The sequence below is a fragment of the Vicugna pacos genome, chromosome X, assembly GCF_048564905.1.
Source record: "Vicugna pacos chromosome X, VicPac4, whole genome shotgun sequence".
In the NCBI taxonomy this organism is placed as follows: domain Eukaryota; kingdom Metazoa; phylum Chordata; class Mammalia; order Artiodactyla; family Camelidae; genus Vicugna; species Vicugna pacos.
The window spans coordinates 112,279,965-112,304,200 of NC_133023.1; the positions used below are offsets into that span (position 1 = coordinate 112,279,965).

The following is a 24,236-nucleotide window of genomic DNA, read 5'->3' on the forward strand; positions in this document are numbered from 1 at the left end:
ATCAAACAGTGTAGAGGTGTAAAAAGTCAGTTGTATGTTCTTCCACTCCATTTTAACCATCTAAGGTAACTAAGGTTACCTGTTTGTTTTATCATTCCACTCTTTCCTCACTGCTAACACACTCTCTCTATATATATTCTATGTATTTATTTATATACGTATATAGACACAATATATCTCCTTGTCCTTCACTTTTATAAAAACGGGAACATACTATACATATCACTCTTCACCTCTTCTTATCATATACAAATGTATCATGAACATCATTTCATGTTGATTATATAAATCTAATTCTTTTTTAATAGCTGGATCATAGTTCATAGGCTGCATATAACCTTGTTTTATTCAGCCATTCTTCAGATGGATGTTCAGGCTTTTTTCTAGTTTTTTGGTAATCACAGTATTGCAATAAACATCCTTGTAAATATACATATATCCTTATATCCATGATGTACCAGACAGGAATGATCTCTGTCACTACTATTATTCAGTATTGCTTTGGAGGTTCCAGCTGATGCCATAAGAAAATTAAATGAAATATGCTGTATAAATATTGGAAAAGAAGAGACAAAATAATCTTATTTATCAGATTGTATAATTGTATAGCAAGAAAACCCAAGAGGCTAAACAGCAACAACAAAAATAGAACTGATGAGATAATTTGGTGAAGTAGCTTAATAAAGGTATACAAAATATTCAATTTTTATTTTTTCTAGTAATAATCAGTTAGACATGTAAAGGGAAAAATGAAATTATCCCATTTACAACCATGACAAACTATAAAACACTGAGGAATACATTTCACAAAGATGGGAGGAAACCTATATAAAAATAAAATTTTATTGAAGGACATAAAATATGGTCTAAATCAATGGAGAAACAGAACATATTTCTGCATGGGAAGATCTCATAGAATAAAAGATCAGTTATTCCCAATATTGCATAAATAATCCAATTTGCTAAACTGTGATGTTTTTAAATTAGACAACATGATAAACATTATAAAGTTCATATGGATGAACAAATGCTCCAGATTTGCAAGGGAAATACTGGAAAAAAAACATTCATGAGAGAAGACTTATTCTAACTATTACTGAAATTACTGCAAAACAGCAGCAATTAAAGTAGTTTAAGAAAGGATAAATAGATCAGTTGAATTTAATAGAGAATCCACAAGGAGATAAAATATGTATATATGAGAACTTAGTATATGATAACATTTCATTTTAATGGGTGTGAAGGGGTGATAATGGCTTATTAAAAATGATGTGCACATAATTGCCTATTCACTTGGAAAAAAATAATTAGATCTCTGACTCATACCATATTTGAGAAAATTTTAGATGTATTATGAGGAGTTAGTTTACTCTACCAAAATGATAGTTTGGGAATGACCATTTCTAAATGTTGTCACTCACTACAATGAGATAAGCTTCCAAAATTAAGAGCTTTGCATTGATATATCTTACTATACATTCTGACAGTTTTCTTAAAGGAGAAAAAAGAAGGTCATTGGAGACCTTATAATACCACAGCCCAAATGACCAACATTTTTTTTGTTTTGCTAAAAAACGGTTTGGCAGAATGCTTGGGGATTTCGAATCCCTTTTGGAAATGTAATGATACTAATATGTGCCTTACTTTGTAGCCATAAAATTACATTCAATCTTTAAATTTTTAATCTATATAACTAGAATTTTCAAGGATACTGTTATCTAGGAGGAATGAGCTATGAAACCCATGAAGGCCTCAGTTTGTGCCCTTAAACCACAGTCAGTGTCATAATATTTAAGACTGATTTATTCTTGCTTTAATTTCTAGATATGGCATTAGATGTGGGAAAGCAGTTATTTATTATTTGTAAATTATAAAGAAGATGGATTAACATTGGTGGAGTGGGTGTTTGATATGTGTAAGAAGCACTGGTCTTTGGGGACCTGGATTCTGGTCACCATTCCACTATTAATGTGGATAAGTAATAGAATGCCACTGGGCCTCCATTTTCCCACATATCAAATAGATGTAATAATGTCTGCCACATATCCCAGACATGTTATAAAAATCTAATGACTAAAGTCTTTACTTGATATTTGCTGCTACTATAGGAAGGGAAAAGTTACATAGGGAGCTAGAAATAAAGTTACCTAGGACATCTCAAACTCAAACTGGGAATTTAAGATTGAGGGTTTTTTGTGTTTTTCTTGAAGTCATGTTATTCTGTAGAATCTACAGACATAAAATTCACCTTTCTTACTTGTACAATTTGATGTGTTTTGGCAAATGCATACACCACAAACAAGATACAGAACATTCCCATCACGCCAAGTTCATTCCTATGTCCTTTTGTATTCAATTCCCTCCTCCCAGCCCCAGTCCTTGCTAAAAACATCTCTTTTTTTGTTCCTATTGTGAAGTATTTTCTAGAATTTCATATAAGTAATATGATATGGGGCCTTTTGTGCCTGTCTTTTTTCACTTAGCATAATGCATTTAGTTTTTCTCTATGCTGTGATATATATCAATAGTTGATTCCTTTTATTGTTTAGTAGTAATCCAATATTCCACTATAGAGATGTACCACTGTAGAGTCATTCATCCATTGATGATCATTTGTTGCTGGGTTTTGGTGATTAGGAATAAAGGTCTTATAAGGTTGAGTTTTAACTGTACAACTTCTTGATGTATCAAAACGATATGTTCTTGTCAACTTTTATAATGTTTGATGTAGATGTTTTTCTCAAACTTAACAAGAGTTTGCTGTTCATCTTTCCAAATTGTTGTAAGAATCCAGGCTTATAAAGGACTTCCTATATATCCTTAATGACATTCAATGGATAAAAACAGATCAAAGTAAATTAAAGCCTTTTAATCAATCTCTCTTTCTATAATCTGACTACCTTCTATATACGCACTGGAATGATCTTTCAGAAATGGACATCTGATCATAGTATTCTATAACTACAATGACTGGATAAAGAAATTGTGGTATATTTATACAATGGAATATAACTCAGCCATAAAAAAGAATAAAATAATGCCATTTGCAGCAACATGGATGGCCCTGGAGAATGTCATTCGAAGTAATGTAAGCCAGAAAGAGAAGAGTACCACATGATATCACTCATATGTGGAATCTTAAAAAATAAAAAGACAGAAATGAACTTATTTGCAAAACAGAAACAGACTCATAGACAGAAAACCAACTTATATTTGCCAGGGGGAAAAGGAGGTGGGAAGGGATAAATTGGGAGTTTGAGATTTGGAAATACTAACTACTGTATGTAAAATTAATAAACAACAAGTCTATACTGTATAGCACAAGGAACTATATTCACTATCTTGTAGTAACCTATAATGAAAAAGAATATGAAAACGCATATATATATGTATATGTATGATTGAAACACAGTAGAAATTCACCCTGCATTGTAAGCTCACTACACTTCAATTAAAAAAATAATAGAGGAACTGTGCACTGAGAATAATATTAGGGACCTGCTCACATTCAAGGCTTTGGTGGTTTGTCCTTGCCTCAGATAAACAACTATCTTGAGACTTGACCTTTGTACTGCAAACTTCATTGCCTAACAGGTTGTCAGAATTAAATTAAACAGGTCTGGGGATGGTGAAGTATGGCAGTGTTGTCTGTCCAGTAGGAAAGAGGTGATGGGAAGACTGGAGGCAGGAGAGAAGCAGTGACAGCAGTAAGTGTAGCAACCAGCAGCTTAAGGAAGTGATGCTACAGTAATGAAGTAAAGAACTTGGAAGACTTCTGAGATTTGATACAGGCACCCAGACATGGGTAGGATAGCTTATGAGGTAACTTTGTGAAGGATGGCTTGGTGGGGGCAGGATGGTGATCTACCAGGCTTTTCTGAACAACAGACAGTTTCTCTACCCACCTGCTAGGATTAGTGTTGGAGTGGCCTCTTGGGAACTATATGTTTTCAGTGGGTTAAAGTATTATGTTGCTGGGGCATGGTTAACCAATTAGTGAAGATTTGTTTTTCTCTCATTAGTCCATTAGCAACAATTTTCACCAAGCAGATCCAGAGGTTTGGAGGAGATATAATACAGGATTGCAAAAATTTTGGGATGGGAAGAATTCTGTGTTGGATGACCACTATATATAGTGCTGCCCAACAAGAATGTAATGAAGAAACTTTGCACGCCTCTGGATTCTGGCTGCTCATAGGGTAGCATATAGTATCCCCATATGCAGAGTACACAACTGAAACATAAAGAAGTTAAGTAAACTTTCCCAAGATCACAGAACTTGGGTGAACCCCAGATTCTGACCTAGAGCTGAAATGGTCTGAAGCCAGTTTGCCTTTTCATCTATACTACATTGTCCCAGAAGGGTGGAGGTGGCCTGAAGATAGCATATCCCTATGCCATGGTTTAAAAAAGAATCTCTACTGGGTACAAAAAATCTTTTATAAGGCTAGGTGACAACTTGAAAAGCACTTGGGACTATCTAGAGCTATCCAAAGAACATGTGAAGATTCCAGGCTGTTCTTCATCTGGAGTTATTTTTCTAAGTCCTGTATACTCTAGATTATTACTTCCTGGGGAAAAAAACGAAGCAGTGTGCAGGGAAAAAGAAAATGGTCAGAGCTAATTGCATATAGACTCCCCCCCTCAAATTGACGTTAGAAAATGATGCCATTTGTCTTTGAATAAAATGAGTGTGTGGGCTCACTTGCCTGCCCCCACGACTGCTCTGTGAAAGTGAAGCAGTTCAGTTTTCATTTTCCTTTCCTCTCAAAATGCCCAGAGGGGCCATATTTTTGTTTAATGACCTTCAGAATGATTCTTTAGAAATCTGAGGCTATCAGAGTTGGAAGCAATGCGAAAATAATTGTGGATTATTACTGTATGACGATAGTGGCAGCTGGGCGTTTTTTTTCTTTCTGTTCAGTCTTTCTTCTTCATTTTCCCAGAAACCTTATAGCCCAAGGTTTAACTCAGAAGCAAATCTTATATAGGTGATAAACCTCACCAGACACGGTACGTAATATAATTTCAGACAGACCCTTAAGTGTTCTTTGCAAAGACTCTAGGGAGCAAAGCAGCTTTATATCTAGATGCCCTAGATGATATTACTTTTATTTACTCTCTGACAATGTGTTTGGGTAGTTGTATTGGACATAAAGCAAGCATGTCTCTTAAATATTATACCTGTGAAGTTAAGTGTCAGTTTTTGTGTTTTGCTGTCAAAGCTTCTATTGTAACAGAAATAAATTGTGTGACAATAAAAAAAAACAACAAAAAAGACACAAAAACCTAATAAATGGGTACTCACTCTCCCAAATCATTTTATACACATGCACACACACACATAAACATTCAGAGCTGGGGACTGACAGTCAGCATCGATTCTACGTTTGCATGAATGTTGAGGATATGTGTTTGGAAGGTGGCAGTGAGGGTAGGGAGGGGAGGTAGAGGAGATGTCGTATATACCATGGGGGAAGTGGAAAGTGCTCTCAACTATTATTCAGATCATCTGCCTCATAATCAATTTTTTAGTTGTCTTAACTGACAGTTTAAAAATTTAGATAATAAAATACTTCAGCTACTTCAGCATCCCCTCACTGCTATCCCCTGCATGTTCACTGATGTTTGTACAGCTTTTGGCTGCCACTTTTGTTGAACATTTGAGATGAGTGTTAGAGAAACTGCTATAATATGTAAAAAGTAGTCTGAGGAAACTCTCAAAAGACAAAACCACTTGTCTGAATATTCTTATATCTTCTGCTATTGCTATATCATTATCAGTCTGTGGAAGAGTATTAAGCATTCCTTTCTAGTAAAGTCCAATCCCAGTAGCAAGCAGCACTCTCCCACATTCCCATCAGGAAAGAATTGGCCTCAAAACCGAAATCTTGTTCTCTGGTGATATGTCACTGAACTTAGAAAATAAATGAATGATTTCTCCATTCTGTTACTAGAACAAAATGTGTCCTCATTTTACCTAGCTATCTTTCTAGACAATTCCTCAAGCCTAATTTTCTCGACCTCTTCCCCCTTAGCCTCTCCACAGTGGATCTCTTGACTGTGGGGAGAGAGACTCTTGAATATTATGATTAGTTTTTACTATAAGAAATAATTAATGAAACCATTGCCAGTCTAAAAGCCTATTATAAAATTTTAATAATGCCTAAGACTCCCTTGTTGTATACTATGTTGCTAAGTGGACACTATCCTCTTAGGATGCTTAGGAGAGATCCCTATCGTATAGAAATGACCAGGGCATTAAAATGTCATTTAGTGACTTCTAAGGTTCTGCTCTACTTTTTGTGTATTTGGGGAGCTTGTATGCTTCTCTGTTCTCACAGAATGTCTCTAAGGATTGTCTGCTCTTGGGATCAGGTGTTTTATTAAAGTGGTCCTTAGGGTGATAGTTACGGTATCTCAATTGGATGCAATAAGATGCATTTATGATGTTTTCTGGTCATTGACTTAACTCTTTAGCTACATATGTTGAAAGCTAAAGAGTACAAAAAAAAGTAAAACTACTAACTTGCCAATACTAAGACTTAGTGATGTGAATTTTTATTTTTTACTTACTAGAAGATATTTTCTCTGCAGGAATGCAAGCCAAAAATGTGGAGAAGCATCATAATACAGAAAGGAAATGCTCTTCTAATCCAGGAAGTTCAAGAAGAAGATGGAGGGAATTACACTTGTGAGCTTAAGTATGAAGGAAAACTTGTGAGAAGGACAACTGAATTGAAAGTCACAGGTAAACATTGATTTTCTTTTTTACCAAATCATGGCAAATTAGATTTTTAAGTATAATCTGGTACAGGAAGTGAGAGTTTCCAAAACAAGGAGTGAACTTGCTGTGAATTTAGAATTGGCTACAAATCAAATAGTTGTGAAGCTCACTATTAATAAGTTGTAGTGATAAGTTATATGTGGAATGTGGACAATTCATTTAGGGAACATGTTCCCAATTGCTGCATGTATGTTCTCTACTTTTATTAAAGGTTCTTCACTCCTTAGGATATCATTGTTACTAAGCATCTCAGAAAAGGTACACTGGAACCACTTTAGAATGTCGACTTCCCATATGTGGAATCTCCTTGTAGGTGAAGGCTGCCTTAGAATGAGGTTCTGTTGGACTTTTGGAATGAAATCTTCTCGTACTTCATCCAAAATATCATTTATACAAAATTGTTCATCAATGAGTGATGTAATTGTGAACTTTGGTGATTCTGAAATGGGGCAACTCCAAATAAATAGCCATGCACTTATGTGTTTTAAATCTGAAGTACAAGCAAAGTGTAAATTAGTAATTGTACTCACAGTGGAAGAGAAAAATTCAGGATATTCTTACCTGGTGGTGAATGTTAGAAAGTAATTTTCAGCAAAAGAAGACAACCTAATATCATAAAAGTTATTCCTAACAATGGGTGTGATGGACCCTAAGAAACTGACAAAAAGTCTATCTGCTATTGTTCCTGAGCAAATCTTGACTAATTTTCTTCTTCATCTATGTGTTTTAGATGTGTTTGTATGTGTATAAGTATACACACACATTTTTGTATTGTGGAGAATATCTGCATCATGGTGAAATTTGGCATTATCCAGACAATTGTAGTATTGATTACACTAATAAACTTAAGATAAATGCACTTAGGCACTACTCGTTTAACCATCTAATGTTGACATCAACTAGTTGGCTAATTGTAACATACTCACAAATTTTCTTCTATGTTGCTTTTGTTTAGGTCTAGCTGACCTTTTGGGGATAGTGCTAAAATCAGTCTACTAATAATGACACTTGCTTAGTAAATTCATTTCTATAATTCATATATTTAACTCAGCTTTTGATCCCTGAGAGTCAGCTGGGTTTTTTTCCCCATCTTTTTCTAAATTCTGAGTGTTAACACGAGGAAAAAATATGTTTTATTAGAAATTAATATATATATCTATACTTTAGTTCATTCTCTATTCTGATCCATGACAGTCTTACTTTGTAAAGTACCTTCTATGAAGTTTTCAATTATTATTTTGATTAGACTTGCATGTTCTTTTCCCCATGAGCTTTGAAAGTAACTACCATATTGGGTCAATCCCAAATAGCAAAGATCTGCTTTTGATTAATTTCTGATTTTCTCAACACAAACTAGACTTCCTGCCTAAGTCAAGCAGAAGAGTCAATCATAAGCAGTTATACATCATTATTAAGTGACCCAACCATGCACAGATCCTTGCAGCAGCATCACTTTGACCACAGTCACACAGTCCTTATCAGATGTTTGCAGAACACTTCCACTTGGGAGTCACTTAGTAAAGTTGGTAACATTATAGTATTTTGCTTATATTTTAAGTTGGACCATAATAACGTAAATACCAAACCTCTTTTATGCTCCCATCTATTGGGTTATGGTGACAACACATTTGCTTATTTAGTTTATTTTTAGATTCTGGAAAATTAGGGCTAGATCTTCTTATTTGGGATATTTTATAAGATATTAATCCACTTGCCCAAAACTTTAAAAAGAGTTGAACTAGGGATTTAAAATTTCACCTGAGCTCTACCTCCCAGAGTTTCTCAGACCGACCTTAGTGTGCATCAGAATCAGGTGGAGGAACCCAGGTCTGGTAAAGGTGAGGCTCCTTAAATGCAGATTCCCCCAAATTCTCATTCAGCACATCAGTAACACTGGGAATTGGCCTTTTTGCCCAGGTGAAACTGTTGCATGCCTCTCAAGGATCATGCTTTGAGAAATACTAGCTGAGAGAATGGTGCTAAAGAAGTCACTCACAGGTTTGATTCCCTTATGAGCATGTTAGTTCACACACACCCCAAAACGAGTTTTCACAGGCCTCAAATTAGTTTACATAGACTCCTAAAAGCTATCATGCAAGTACATGCTTTTGGTAACTAAGGGAAATCTGTCAAGAGAAGATGAGGATAAATCAACCTCAGCCACTGAAACAGTAATTTATTCATTTAATATTTAAACTAAAATGTATCAATTATTACATCCTAGAAAAATAGTTTGAAATTATCCTTGGGTCATCATTCATATAAGAAGATACCAAGTTTATGTATTTATTCATACAGTTCAAATTCTGTACCTGATGTAGGAAACAAAGTGACTTCTTGGTATGGAAATTTAAGAGGTTACTCTGTGAAGATTTATTTCTGTTTGCAATATTATCTAAGTTCTATTGTACTTTGCTTGGTATTAAAATCAATCAACAGATTGTCCTCTTGCAATTCAAAATAAAAGACTGGGGTTGTTAAGAGTCACCCACTCATACTTGTTTTGCATTTAGCAATATGCAGGCATGGGATAGAAATTCTAATACAAAATTAGTAAGATTGGTTAATTACAAAATTATGTAGATAGAGATGTTTAAGATTGTGTATTGCAAGAATGCAAGTTTGCAAAGATTATCAAAACTTTAAAAGATTATTTACTGAGTGTTCTTTGAAATTTATAAATCTGTGAAATATTTCTTCAGTGAAACAAGTGTTCTCTTAAGTGTATAGGTGCTGCTTGCTTTAAATAGATCAGTTATAAAAAGATCCAGTTATTCAAAACTGATTACTTAGGCAGTAATCATTGGCTTTATGAAGTTATTTTTTCACTACAAAAAAAGAGTTTGTCATAGAATTTCCTTAAATATCCAGCTTGCCTACTGCATTAAAGTTGGATTTGATTTATATGCAACTTTTCTGGAACACTTTTAATACATAAATCATAGCAGACTTGTGTGATGTTATTGTAGACATTTCTTTTTTCTTTTGAAGGCTGCAGATGAATACAGAGGGGTTTGACAGTGAATAGACGTGTACAATAGTGTGTTTAGGTCATTTGCCAAAGATGACAACAGCTAAGTTTTATTTCCCACAGCGTATTTCACATGGCTGCTTGCTATTTTAAAGATATTTTTCCTTTACTCTCACACTGAAGTTTGTGCAGAGGGCTAGTCGAAGTAATAAGGAGAGAAGGGAAGGTTGGTTACATGTTGGTGAGAATGTAGAACAGGTGATAATGAAGAAGGAGTGGAGGTGTGGGAGTGGGCAAGATGATGGAACAGGGTCTCCTGGGACTAGAGGAGAAGGTCTACCTTGTGAAGGTCAAAGGCAGACATAAATTATAGGGCCTCCCAAACACAAACCCAAGCAGGAAGCTAGTACTAATTAACAGCATTTAGAGGATAATTCACCAATCACCTGACAAATCATTCACAAATGCATGATTTTATGCAGCTTTTTAGAAATGCATATTGGCCATTTAGAAAAAAGAAAAAAAATACTAACCTGTTCTCTGGGGAATAAGCAAATAAAACCCCAACTCCTGATTACCTTAGAGAGCTCTAGAGTTACTGATTTGAGACTCCTCACATATTAGGGGTAAGAGATTTCTTAACCCATTGGTGTCTGAACGTCATGGCTAGAAAGAGAGCTTTATTCTATGGATAAGTTTCAAAGATTCGCTGCTGGGTTACTATAAGCCTTAGCATCAAAGCAACCTGGACAGGCAAAGCTTGATAATATTGCAAACTGGAAGTTGGAATCAGTCTTTGGTGAAGATGTTCAAATGCATTGCTTCAGTAAGTGCTTTTAACTTCACTTTGCAAAATTAAAACTAACTGTAGTGCACTGTTGGAGGTGTCATCCGGACTGCATAGCTTGTTAGAATAACCTTCCTTTGGTGTGGAGAATAGCGTCTATTTACCCACAGAGGAAGAAATTTCGCATCAGGTTTGAAAACAGGCTTTTCTAGGCCCTAGCTCTTTGTTCCTTTATGCCTCTACTGTTAATCCTGAGACACTGGGATCAGAGTGGGTTTAGGAAAAACAGTGGAATTTAGAGATATGTTGGAGAGCTGGAGGAATAAACGGAAGTGAAGATTCTGACAGAGTGATGACAATACAACAGGAGAAGTGATCTCTAAGTCAACAGCTAAGTAATAATCATAAAAGGGGACCTCAGAGAGTTAATATCTATTGAGAGCTTACTGTGTGGCAGACATTGTACTTAGTGTTTTTCATTCATTTTCTCCTTTATTCCTCACAACCACCATATGAGAGTGGATATGATCATTGTCCCCATTTTATAGAAGAAAAAACTAAAACTTAAAGCGGTCAAATTATGTCCCAAGGTCACATACTTCATCATTAGCAGAGCATGGGTCTTTCTGACTTTCAAATATAACTTTTCAACCACCATCAAGTACAAACCATACAATTTCACCCACAAAATATATATTATGTACATTGTAAAAGATGCCAGAATATCGATCACAGTGTATATCATTCCACTATAATGTCCTTTTTGGACACTAATTGTTTAGTCTTCAATAAGTCCCGATTGGAATTTAGATAACCCTAAAAAGAATACACTTGACATTTTGGAGCCTAATCCTTGGCTCTCAGTGAGCACCTTAGATCATATCGGTAGGAGTCGGACATGTAATGAAATCTGAACTTAGGATGGTGCCAGGAGAGAAACAAGGAACAGTGTGGTGCTGGGAAAAGCGAGAATGTACAAAAGATGGAGTTTGCCGAGCTTTGTGTTTTGGTACCATATGGCCCTATTAATATGCAAATCTCTATTGAGGAAAAAAATGGATTCCAGTGTGGTGCATTGCAGTTATGGCAATGATTTCAAGCTAGTGGAAGTGAAACAGTGGAGAACAGTCTAGTTCAACAATGTTGATTCAATTGGTAAAGAAAAATCAACACATAAATCAGTGTCTACTCTGTACAACAAGTAGCATAAGATCCAGGTTTACAATGCGGCTCTTAAAGGAGACAGGTAGAGACAGAATTATGCTCCTTCTGGAACCTGTGAAAATTTAAAATGTGTTCATTAGGGTCAATAGTGTTTCAAAGAGTTTCCCAAACTGTTCTATGGAGCTCCAATTCTAAAAGATGTTAATAGATTTCTGGGAGAGAAAAAGGAAGGGAGGAGAGGGAGATGGAGAGAGGTTCCATGGCAATGTGTTTATCTGCTAGGTCCAAGTTATATAGCTTTTTCTTGAAAGGCATTTTAGGGCATCTTAGTGTGTATAATATTCTCATGGGTATTATAATTTTCTAAAAGGAGGATGGGCTATCGTTTAGAATATTTCCTAAACTTGCATGACCACATGACACTTCCCTCTGGTTGAGAGTATCTGAGGATGGTGTTTCCATAGGATAAAGTGTAAAAAACAAAAACAAAAACAACAACAACAAAAAACAAAACAAAACTGAGTGAGTATCCAGCTCTCTTGGCCTCCTACTAATGACTGTATCTTTATTGTATCTTTAACGGTTTCAGTAAGATGCTTAGCAGGCATTAACTTTATGTTGCAATTATAATCTTTTATTGTTTTCTGTTGTTTATCTTATTTTCTCAATTAGCCTATAAGCTCCTTAAGGACAGGGATTGACCATTTCTTTTCCAACTCCCCAGATGCTGAGCATATAGTAAGTACTCAGACATACATAGCTTGGATTCTTTGGGTGCTTATTTCATTGGTGATTGCTTCCGCTGGGTACAAATGAGACAGCTTTGTATTTGTAGGGTACTTTATAATTTTTTTTTTTAGTTTTTAAATTTTGTCTTTTTTGTTTGTTTTTTTGGGAGGGAGGTAATAAGATTTGTTTGTTTGTTTGTTTGTTTATTCATTAAAAAAATAGTTACTGGGCGTTGAACCCAGGACGTTGTCATACAAAGCACACACTCTACCACTGAGTTATACCTTCCTTCTATAACTTCAAAGCACTTTCGCTTCTGGGATCTCATTCTGTTTCTCACGGAACTTGATTGAGCAAAGATTATTGTTGTTGTTGTTCTTGTTGTTGTTATTTGTATTTTTCAGCAGAGTAAACTGTGGCTCAGAGTATTTAAATCATTTGCTATGGGCTGGGAGTTGGTGAATGGCATAGCCAGAACTAGAACCCCGATCTTCTGGTTCCTAACACAGTATTTTCCTTGCCTACCCCACTCTCACTCTGTCCACAGTCCCTTCTGGGCCAGAAGGAAAAGAGATGCAACCCCACGACAACTCCGAAGTTGGTGACTCTAGAGCTCAGGTCTAAGGATCCCCAAAATAACCTGTTATTTTAAAATGCTGATTTGCCAATCCATTGTTTTGGTTTTAAGAAGAAATGGCTCTGATTCTGTTCCTTCTATAAAAGGAAAAACATTTACTGCTAATGGCTGAATCCAAGCCAGCAAAGGGGTAATTCCCTAATCAATACTCAAATGCTTCTAGAAGCCAGGCAGGTCATATACCTGAGAGAGTGTGAGTGAACAGGGAGGGGCAGGTTGGCGAGTACTAGCCGCACCAACTCAGCTCTAGCTGATTGCTGGCATGTGAAATGAAGGATCCAATACTGCCAGGCTCTCTAATTTTAGAAGAGATGCTTGAAGTCTGAATTTTTTTAATGTGGAAATACCCGCCTTGTTGAGCACTGTGTGGACCAAATAAACATGCTTGTAGGCTAAATTCAGTTTGGTGGTTGTCTGTTTGTGGCCTTTGCCTTCAAGGATTTGGTTCAGTAGCACTTTTAAACAAGCGACTGACTGTGCGGCTGGCCCAGACTCTGCTCCACTACTTCCATCTCCAGCAGGAAATGGAGGGAAAAAAAATTAAAGTGGTCTGGAGAGGAGTTAATAGACAGACTGAGAACAGCACTCAGAAGCCATCCTAATCACACCATCCAATAGGCTGGTCGATCTATGCAGAGAGTGAAGGGCACAATTTATGGATGTCATAGTATAGGAGGGGTATTGACAAATTGATCACCTTACAGAGAAGAGCGATTTAGATGATGAAGCAGGTTGGTCTCAAATGTTACAGATAAATGAAGAGCCCTGGGGATAAAGCACCCGCCCTCGAGCTGCCCCGAAGCAGTGCAATGTGAAGCACGGAGGGGAACAGATCATCGGCCTGTGTTCTCTCTCCTTCCTGTGCTCTTTGAGAAGCCACTTAACATGATCTGAATGTCTGCATCCTGATGATCACATGAGAATGTATCTCGTTTATACCTTTGGTGTGACTTAATGAGGAAAGACCTCAGCAGTCAGTAGTTCTTGGCTACATTAAGGGAACTTTCACATGACTGACTGTGCATGTGCTAATTGACCGTTCTTTTGCACAGTCGCAGGTGCAGAAATCTCATGACCGAAACCGGCTTGCAGCAGCTCCTTTGCCTTTCCTCCTCGGCCTCCCTCTCTCCCCGGGTCACCCTGGCCTTTCCGGCCCTACCCTGCCCACTCTGAAAGACATCTTTGTCCCTTCTCTGACTCTTTTAAATGTTCTAATGTCCTGTCTTCTCTGTAGCCCATCTCCTGAGAGATCCTTGCTTTCTGCTGGGGCTGACCTAATACCTCAATGAAATAAGAATTCATGACTGATTATGGCCACAGTGTTTCCCTTCTAAGCTAACGTATTTGCAGTTTAATAGAAATTTCAATTCTGTAACTCATAGGCATGACTAATGGTGGGAATTTCTGGCAGCTTGGCGGTGCCTGTGGGGGGCCTTTCCCAGAGTGTCACAATTCATATCCTGCAGGTGGCTGTTTGCTCCCACTAGGAACAAGGTCATCTCGATTCATGACCTTGGGGGACTGGGAGGAGGAAAAAAAGCCTGCTTGGAATTAGTAGGAAAGAGGGCCTTGAATGGCAGTCTAAAGAGTGATTTTTATTCCCTTCGTCTTCTGCCACTCTTGTGTTGTCTCTCCTTTTTCTCCCTTATTTCCCTTCCTTTGCCTCAGCCTATGACGCAGTGCTGTCCCTTAACCCTATTGGTGCCAGCCAGGGTCAAAGAGATTTCCAGTCTCTGTCCTAGAAAAATGTTTGTGTCATGTTTCTGTGCCCTACAGGGAGATGAACGAACACCGTTAAACTGTCCCATCAGCAGAAAGAGTCTTGTTTCTCTGCAAAGTCAGGGACCGTGAGAACAGTCATTCCTGTGGGATTATTTCACAAGTGGCTGTGCAGGAGACCAGCTTGGAGGGCTGAGGGTGAGCAAGTCGGAGCACGTGGCAGCAGGATATGGCAAACGTGCCCAATCTAGGCCGGTTCCGCTCCAGCGGCTCTCTTCCAGCACCTGGGGTGATCATTGACTCCTTGGCTGACTTTTCTGACTAGAGTTAGGGGTGGGAGAGGGGATTCTTGAGAAGGAATTGCATTATGACTTCTAGGTGTATAGGTACCGGTCACAGATTTTTCCTAGTTCCATTATGTTCATTTGTGAGAGTCTCAGCTGACTTGTTCTCTCCCAACCTGAAAGCAGTGGTTTGAGCAAGCTGAGACTATTCTATCAAACCACCCTTGTACAGGAATGAAAACTAGGAGTTTAGTGTGTCAGGAGTTCAGCCATAAACTAGCTCCAACAGAGTAGAGTAAATGCTTAGAGAGTGCTCATTTATTGAGTCAGGCGCTGCACTTGAAAATCAAAGTTCACAGCAACCTTGGAAGGTTGGTGATACGGTCTTTATTTTACAAGGGAAGAATGGAGACTCAGAGAGGATAAGTTTCTCATCTATGATCACACAGCTAGTAAGTGGCAGAGCTAGGATTTGAACCCACCTTTGTTCTAAAATGTTGCTCTTAAAGCAACATGCCAGGAACTACCTGCATGGCTCTTGTAACAAGTGCACGATAAGTGCCTTTAATTCTTGTCTTCCTGCTTGCTTGCCTGCTTCGTGCTCTTACTCCTCTTTGCCAAGACACATTTGCACATCTGTACTTCCTCCAGGATGTCTTCACGGATTAACTTCATTTTACAGTCACCTGTTTCTTGCTCCTAAATTCCCTTGACAATTTTGTAAAAGGTTTTCCCCACACTGCCTGATGCTAATGTATAATGATCTTAAACATCTTCTTTGTGTAGGTTTTGTCTCACCCATTAGACTAATGTTCTCTAAGATCCTTCGTTCCCCATACAAAAGTGTTGTTGTTGTTGTTTTTAACATTTAGACACAAAATACAATTTTGGAGCTGGGAGCTGGGCTCAGTGTTTTCATAGATATGATCTCATTTAAGCATCAAAAAAATCTATGAGGTATCGTCATCTTAGCCTCACTTTACAGATACCGAAGGTGAAATTCAGAGAGTAATTTTTCTCAGTGCTTTACAGCAACTAAACAGTAGTGCTGGAATGAAGATTTTAGGTTGTTGCTTTCTCAAACCCTGAGCCCCTTCCACTAGTAAATGCTCACAGAACCATACAATGCTCAGAGTACTATGATCTCATTTGATTAGAACAGATTTTCTTATATGTGGATGGTTAAGACATTTTGCTAAGGAAAATATTTAGAGGGACACACACACACACACACACAGGAATTTTAGCTAAACAAAGAATTTGATTCTAACAAAAGACCTGTGGAAAATTCTGAAAACTTGATTTACTCCCTTGTATCCTGATTCAGAACCAGAAAAATAGGATTCAAATCCTTAGTAGCTGTGTGACTTTGAGAACTTGAATTTACCCTTCTGATTTCAGGTTTTCCTCCATGCAAAATGGGGAGATACAGTAGCTGTGTTGAGGGAAGAAAATATATTAAAAAACACTTACAATGGTGTCGGGGAAATAGTAGGTACTAAATAAAGGCTATTCATTATTATGATTAGTACCATTATCCTCATCATTATTATTGGAATGCTTGCAAAGATGACCTCACAGCCATTTTACCACAAGAGAGCAGTCTGATAAATGATCTAAGACAAATTGATATTTTAATAGGGTACTTCATTTACAGGAGATGAATTTTAAAAATTAGGAAGTTAACCAGAGGCTATGAGAAACGCAAGCAAAGGGCTACAGATGTAGGTATTTCAGGCAAAACGGTTTCATTCAAGGCGATGCAATCATGTGGAATAATTTGTCAATTAAGGTGGTCAGAGAAAATATTGTTGTCTGTATAAATGAGCTTTTGCAGCCAGCAAGACAGTTTAATGATGTGAGAGCCAAGAGCAAAGCCTGCTGAGACAAAGCCGAGGTGGAAATGAGTCCCGAGGACAAGCATGCTAAAGAGAGTGGCCTTTTCCCGTCCAGTAATTCCTTATGTCATTATGATTCATCACTAGTGGTTTATAAAAGGCAGTTAAATGGCCTCCTTTGGCTGTCAAATAGGAAAATAATTCATCAGTTCAAGTCCATAAATCATTTCTTGGTACCGGGAGTACTTTATATAGCTAGAAATCTCTCTGTGATTTGGCTCTATGCTCCGGTGGGGATCCTGAAAAGCAACTGGGAAGCACCAGACGCAGAAGCCTAAGTGATGAGCTGCATAGGTGTGGGTCTGCAGATGGAGAAGGTTGACTTCTTTCTGGGGCACTTTGCCTTGATCCTCTCTGACTGGTTCAGAAAAACACCCAATTGTGTGTCTGGCATGTAGCAGTCATTTAATGTATTTGTTGAATGAGTAAATTTTAATGTTTTGTGTGTTTTGAATCCTTTGCATCTGAGCCTGCCAATAGTGTCTGATAACTCTCTTCAGCTGTGTTCTAGAACAATGAGATGAAACAGCAGTAATAATAATGTTCAGAGATATTGGGCCAATACCCTGAGTTGTTTGCTCAATTTTGATGGTCAGGGCATCACAGCGTCACTGTAAACTTTGGCATAAAAGTTGAATGAGAAATAATTGGGCATGAATTTTTTTCTGATAAAAGGCATTTAATATCATAATTTTACCACCTAATCCCCTTGCTTCTAAAATCAAATATGTTAGTATTTATACTTCTATTTTATGCCAGCAAAATTATCTTCATAATGCCTATTTAATTTACCTCCTGTCTAGAATATGAGATGAAAGGTGAAAAGGACATTTTATGACAAGTGAACAAGTATTTACTGTCTAATTCACTGATTATCAACTCTGGATCCGCAATTAATATATTTGACATTCTTTTAACCTTCCTCAAATACTCATTGTGCTCAGTGAATAGAAGTGAACTCAGAGAGATATGTTGCACCCTAATTGAGCTTGTAGTGTAATGGGGGATGGGAATAGATTAGGGACTAAACACACATGTGGATAATTATATAATTAATAACTGCAATATATGATAAAAAGGAAAATAATAGAGACTACCTAAGAAGTAGGTAGGCCCTTACTTTATATTGGATCATTGGGGAAGGTCTACTTGAAGCAAAATAGCATTTAGGCTTGACTCTGAAGGGTTATGTAGGTGAAGAGTGGGGAAAAATAATATTTTAGAGGGAACAGCATGTGTTGGTTTTGAGGTGCCAAAGATCCTTGCATGCTTAGGGAACAGAAAGAGAACAGTGTGGCCGAATCACAGGGAGTAGTGGGGAGAATAAGGCAAATTGGAAAAGTAGGTAAAGGCCAGATAACACAGTGCCTTATAGGGTTTTGGTCTTTATCCTAAGACTAGGAGGATGCCATTGGATGATTTTAAGTAGAACAATGTTCTTTTTGACTTACATAAAAAAATATTCCTCTGGATGCTCCATGGATAATAAATGGAAAGAGGCAGGGAGACAAGTGAAGAGGCTATGGACAGCATCTCAAAAAAAGATGATTATGGCTTGGACTAGATTGGTGGTGACAGAGATAGGAAAATGTAGACCGATTCAAGGGATATTGTAGAGATAGAAATGACTGGACACTCTCATGATGTTTCCTAGGTTTTTGGTTTTAGTAATAGAGCAGAGAGTAGTGCTGTTTCCTGAAATGGGGAAGCTGGAGGGAAGTAAGCTTTTGTGGCAAGATTGAAGAGTTCTGTTCTGGCCATGTTCTATTTGAGATGCCCATTAGATATCTTGGAGGAGATGTTGAGCAGACAGTTGGATATATAATTCCTGCATTCAGGCGGACGCGTGGGATAGAGATCCAAATTTTTGGAGCTGTCTGTATGGGACAGACGTTAGGATACAATGAAGTATTAAATTGTGTGGGGCAACTGATGATTGCTGTGGGAGATCAGTGCAAACTGCAGCTCCAAGGCCCTATGTTACATATTGTCTCCAGAATCAGGACAGTGTAAGGGAGCTACTTGTCATGATTTTTCCAAACCTCATCGAATTGTTAAATATCAAGCATGATGTTTGTACCTGTATTTTTGCTGATGTGTGGACATAGCATCCTATATTTAGCTGACATTTGAATCCTTTAGAGCTGGGGGAATGTAACTAATGCCATAATAACTACAGTCATTGTTTATTTTATATTTCAGGTACCCTATTACTTTACAGATATTTATTTCATTATATTTTATCATTACCACAGCCCTCAAAAGTACAGGCCCCAATTTATAGATAAAGAAACTCAGATTCAAGAAGTTATACGACTTACCCAAGGCCACACAGTGAGTATGCAGTTGTCTATTCCCCATTCCAATCCAACACTTGAGGAAAAGTGACTCCAAATTTCCTTTCAGATTCTGTCAATTCCCTAAGTCTTTTGCATCCTAAGAACAGGAAAGAAAAGATTGAGGTGTGCAAACTTGTTGCCTGATCTACTCAATTTTGAATAAAATTCTGCTGATTTGGATGGTTGCATGGGGCCTGGCCCTCGACTCCTGGTGCATGTACACAGCCTGCTGCTGGGATATCCAGCACTGGCTGGTCATTTTCCACCCGCTCAGGTTTATTGAGACAAAACTGACACATAAGTTTGCTGGTCATTCTGAAGGCAACTGCCTGCCTAGACTAGCAGCTGGCTTTATAACCTCTGGTTACCGTGTTCTGAATTCTTTGTTTGATGTTTACTCCCACCAGGAGGACAATTCCCTAAATCTGGCACAATGAAAGGAACATAGAGTCTAGTACATAGTTGGTTCACAATAAATGATAACTATCATGATTGCATTTTTTATCATCCCATTGAACAATAACTTCACAAAAACTCTATAAAGGAGGGATTAACATTCTGAGGTTAAGTAACTTGCCCAAGGTTGCACAATTAATAAGGGATGAAGCTGGAATTTGAAGGCCAATCTCTCTAATTTCTCATCTTACAATTCATGCATTCTCAAGTTAAATGACCAAGTAAAGCCTGGGGATTGCATTAGAGAATGTTGAGCGGTAAGGTTAGATACGTAAAGTAGACTTAATTACTGGAGGGCTAGAACGTCAGAGAGAATACCTCATTTTCGTGGAATAGTTGAGAATATGCACAATAGAAGAATTATAATTTTTCTTCACTGTTAAATGAGGTCCAGTTTTGGGGCATTAGGTACCTGTTCCCCAACTAAAACCCTCACAACTGGGCATAAACCCTGCTCCTTAGCCTGTGTCTGTTAGAGCCCAGAAGTCTTGCCTTCCCTTATGCTCTCTGGTTTGTACACCTTTCTTTATTGTGGTTCCTCACTTTAACTCAATTCAGGGAGAATTTTCCAGAGTATCTCTTCTTTGCAAAGGCACTATGCTAACTGCTGCTTCATTTGTTGTTGAGAGCATGCAGGTACATCTCATTGTAGCAACTGGCCCATGCGTGTCTGGGGATGGGGAGGACTAGGAAGATACTGGAGAGATAGCCAATATAGTTTTCTTAGAGCTGCTGCAAGAAAGAGCATGCATTTATACTGTCCTTGCTGTTACCCAGATAATTCTGTCACCAATTCATGGAGGCTTCTTTTCTAATTAATTAATTGATTGATTGATTGATTGATTGATCTCTACTCGCTTGGAATTCTAGCTACGTAGACTTTTGATTTACCCAGTAACATTTGTGAACTGGAGCTTCAGGAGCAGATAAGAGCTATAAGGGACTTTGATGAGAATATGATCTGATCCCGTCATCCTTTTAGATGAAATAGCAGAACCCAGAGAGGTTCACTTTTGTGCCCTAAAGACAGAGTTAAGAAGTAGATAAACTGGGACTTTTCCCAATCCAGTGTTGCTTTCTGTCACTTTCTACTACTCCGCAGTGCCTTTCTAACTTAGTCCTAAGTCTTGCCTTAGAGGGTTTTTTATGCCAAATTTAATCGATCTCTTGATTATAATTGAAATATGTAAGTCAAATTAATGTAAAGCCTTCAGAGAGTTCTGTTGATCCGCTTTATAAAAGTCGTTCAAGCAAAACTGTGGAAGTATATGGGATTCTTGACATTTTCCAGTAGCCATTAGCTTATATTCTTTACTAACTCTTAGAATGTATGATAAAAGAGGAACAATTTCAAACTAACCCTGACATAACTCCATATTTATCCCTTTTTGGTTGGTTCATAAGTCAGTTTTGTAATCCAAAGAGTTTTTTGAGCCTCAAAACATACATTCTTCCTTAGGGATTATAATGCACTTCAAAATCACCTCATAAACTACTACTTCATGAACATTAAAGTCTAGTAGCAGGGAGATGCCAGGAAGCAGAACTGAGAAAATCATTGTAGCAGTCTCCCTTGCCCTAGAGAGAGTGTGGTGAGTGGAAAGAGCACAGGATTTAAAGTCAGAAAGATATGGATTCAAATTCTTATGTTACCAATAACTTGCTGAGTGACTCTGGACACGTTATTGAACTTCGCTAAGCCTGTACTTTTACATCTGTTTATATATGTCTTTACCTTCCAGAGTTCTTGAGAGAATTTGAGATAACAGATCAAATAATACCGATTTTGCTGGCCCTGTGACTACAACTACTAGTATGAATACTGCCACTGCTGCTACTGTTACTGTCACTAACCTACTTAGTGGGCTGAAAAGGAGGAGAATGCCCCCGTGCACAGTAGACTGGCAGGTGGAATCAGCTCAAGAGCAGAAAAGACTTGACAAAGGGTAGAACACACAACACTAGAACAAAACAGCTCCTAATAACACATTAAAAGTCAGAAAGTTCAAACAACCTGTTCAATAAAAATAGTACCTTAGTTGAATTATAGAAAATGTAACTTTATAAATAAAATTGCTGGGAAAATGACCCTTTCATTAAACTAGGCTGTAAGTTCCATTAGGACAGGGATTATATCTCTTGCCCCTTTGCATTCCTATCACTTTAGCACAGTGCTTGACACAGAGTAGATTAAAGAATATTTGTTGAATGAGTGATAGAAATTCCTAAAAGTGAACTATGTATTCTTCAGTTTGCTATTGTTTCTGTATAGCTGTATCCTTTTATTTATTTAAAAACATATTTGGGATTCTGCTGTGTGACAGACAGGTACTGTGCAGAGCTCTAGGAAGGCAGTGGGGAGCAAAATCACACACAATTATTACCTTTAAGAGCTTAAAAATCTAGTGGGAAAAACAGGCCTTAAACAAATACACAAGTTAATATGAAGTTTTAGTTGTGAAAATGGTGTGAAGGAAAGAGGTACATGTGTTAAAAGAACATGTATTAGGGGGATTTCACCTAATGAGAGTTCAGGGAAAGCTCCTTAGAAGAAGTGAAGCTTAAGCAGAGATGTAAAGGCTAAATGGGCATTAACTAGGAAAGGAGAGGATGGAAGGCTTTTTCCAGCAAAAGCATCAGCATGTGCGAGTGTGCTCTGTGAAGAGATCACGCTAAATACCAGCAGCTAAAAGAAGGCCAACTGCAGCTGGCTGAAGTGAGGGGAGGGTTGAAGAGACTAGAACAAGCTAAGGCTGGAGAGGTGGTTAAGGGGCAGGCAGTGCAGGGCCTATACGCCCCACTAAGGAGTTCCTTTTTATTCTAAGAGCAATGGAAAGTCATTAAAGTGATTGTAAGGAAGGGTATGGCAATGACATCATCAGATGGTTCCAGTATGGAGAATGGATTGGAGGGGGTCCAGAATAGATGTGGTTGCACTAGTCCAGGCTAGAGGTGACAGTAACTTGGACTAGGGTAGAAGTCATGGCTGTGGAGAGAAGTGGATAGACTTGAGGAGCTAGTTAGAAGGTAAAATCAACAGGACTTGGTGATGGATTAGATACGAAGTATTAGATGACTAGATGAGTGTCCCTACATAATGCTTAGGTTTCTTGCTTGTTAACTTGGATGGACTGTGGTGCCTTTTAATTAAACGTCCAGGTATGATAAGGTTGATTCGATCACAAATCTTTCTACATGCCACTATGAGCTAGGTACCATGACAGGTATGAGAGATTCAGAGATGAGTAAATTATGGTCCTTATACTCAAGAATTTCACAGTCTAGTCAGAGAGGGGTACAGAAAATCAACAGGTGGTTTTAGGGAGTGCAACTGTGGGTTAAATATCTGATAGAAGTCTGCCAGTGGGGCTATGGAAGCCTAGAGGAGGGGAATCACCTACAGGCTGGACAGAGTCAAGGAGCTGTGTAGGGGGAGGCCAAAGAAAAGAGGGGTCCCTATGGAGTTGGGTTATTTGGGATTAAATGTGCAGTAGTTTGTCAGACCTGTTCACTAGACATTAATCTTTGAAAGGGAAAAGACACCTTTTTCCCTTCCTAATCTCCATCCTCTGCTTAGTACAATAAGCAACCTGGATGTATAGTCCATTCCTGTGGGTCAAGAGGCAATTTCTAGCGTCACTGACTGATTTCTCAATCTTTGGCAGACTATTAAGTGTTCCTCTCCCATTACAAGATAAAACAGGCTCCTGAAAAGTGATGTGTAAATCAAATTGGGGTAAATTAAATCCTGCTTTAAATAAACTGGGTGGTTTGCTATTTACTTTTGTAAATTATAACATCATTTTCTAATTTTCTTCTATATACTTCCATTTAATTAATTGACTTTGTGCAAGGCAGCACCTTTTTTTTCTTAAGTTTTATTTAAATAACTTCCAAATAGATTCTTCTTATGTTCATTTATTTTTAAATAAACTTTATTGAGATAGAGTTTACATTCAATAAAATGTATCCATTAATGAGTTTTGACAAACACATGTACCCGAAAAAGTTGTAGTTAATCCCCTTCACTCCTGGCCCTAGGAAACCATTTATCTACTTTTTCTCAGTCATTTGGCTTTGCAATGGCTCTCACATTTAATGTCTTCTAGTGAATATTGTTCTGAGAATATACTGGGGAAAACCACTCCCCTCTTTTTTTTTTAACTTTAAATTGGAACTCTTATATCCTAACCTCATGGCTATATATAAGTGACTGCTTAGACTAGGGGAAAATGGTGATCTCATCATGCTTGTTTCAGTATGCTTTCTGGGGTCATGGTGGTGGTACTATTTCCAAAGTGGAAGTTCTGGGAAAGATCATCTGTGGGGGACTACAAAATAAAGCGCCTTCATCACAGGCTGTCAGTTTGTTTCCATACAAATTATGTTACCATTATGTATGGGTACGGTCTTTTTCTTTTTGTTAAAACTCTCATTTTTAACTTTCTTAGGTCAAGGGTAGTTG

General features: G+C 37.7%; 1 protein-coding gene across 1 annotated transcript in view; it reads left to right on the top strand.

Moving 5' to 3' along the window:
• IL1RAPL2 (interleukin 1 receptor accessory protein like 2) overlaps positions 1–24,236 on the top strand; it is a 436,774-nt gene that overhangs the window by 30,431 nt on the left and 382,107 nt on the right. Inside the window, exon 3 of the mRNA XM_072956493.1 lies at positions 6,598–6,751. Coding sequence (XP_072812594.1) covers positions 6,598–6,751 — 154 coding nt within the window. The remainder of the gene's footprint in view (positions 1–6,597; positions 6,752–24,236) is intronic.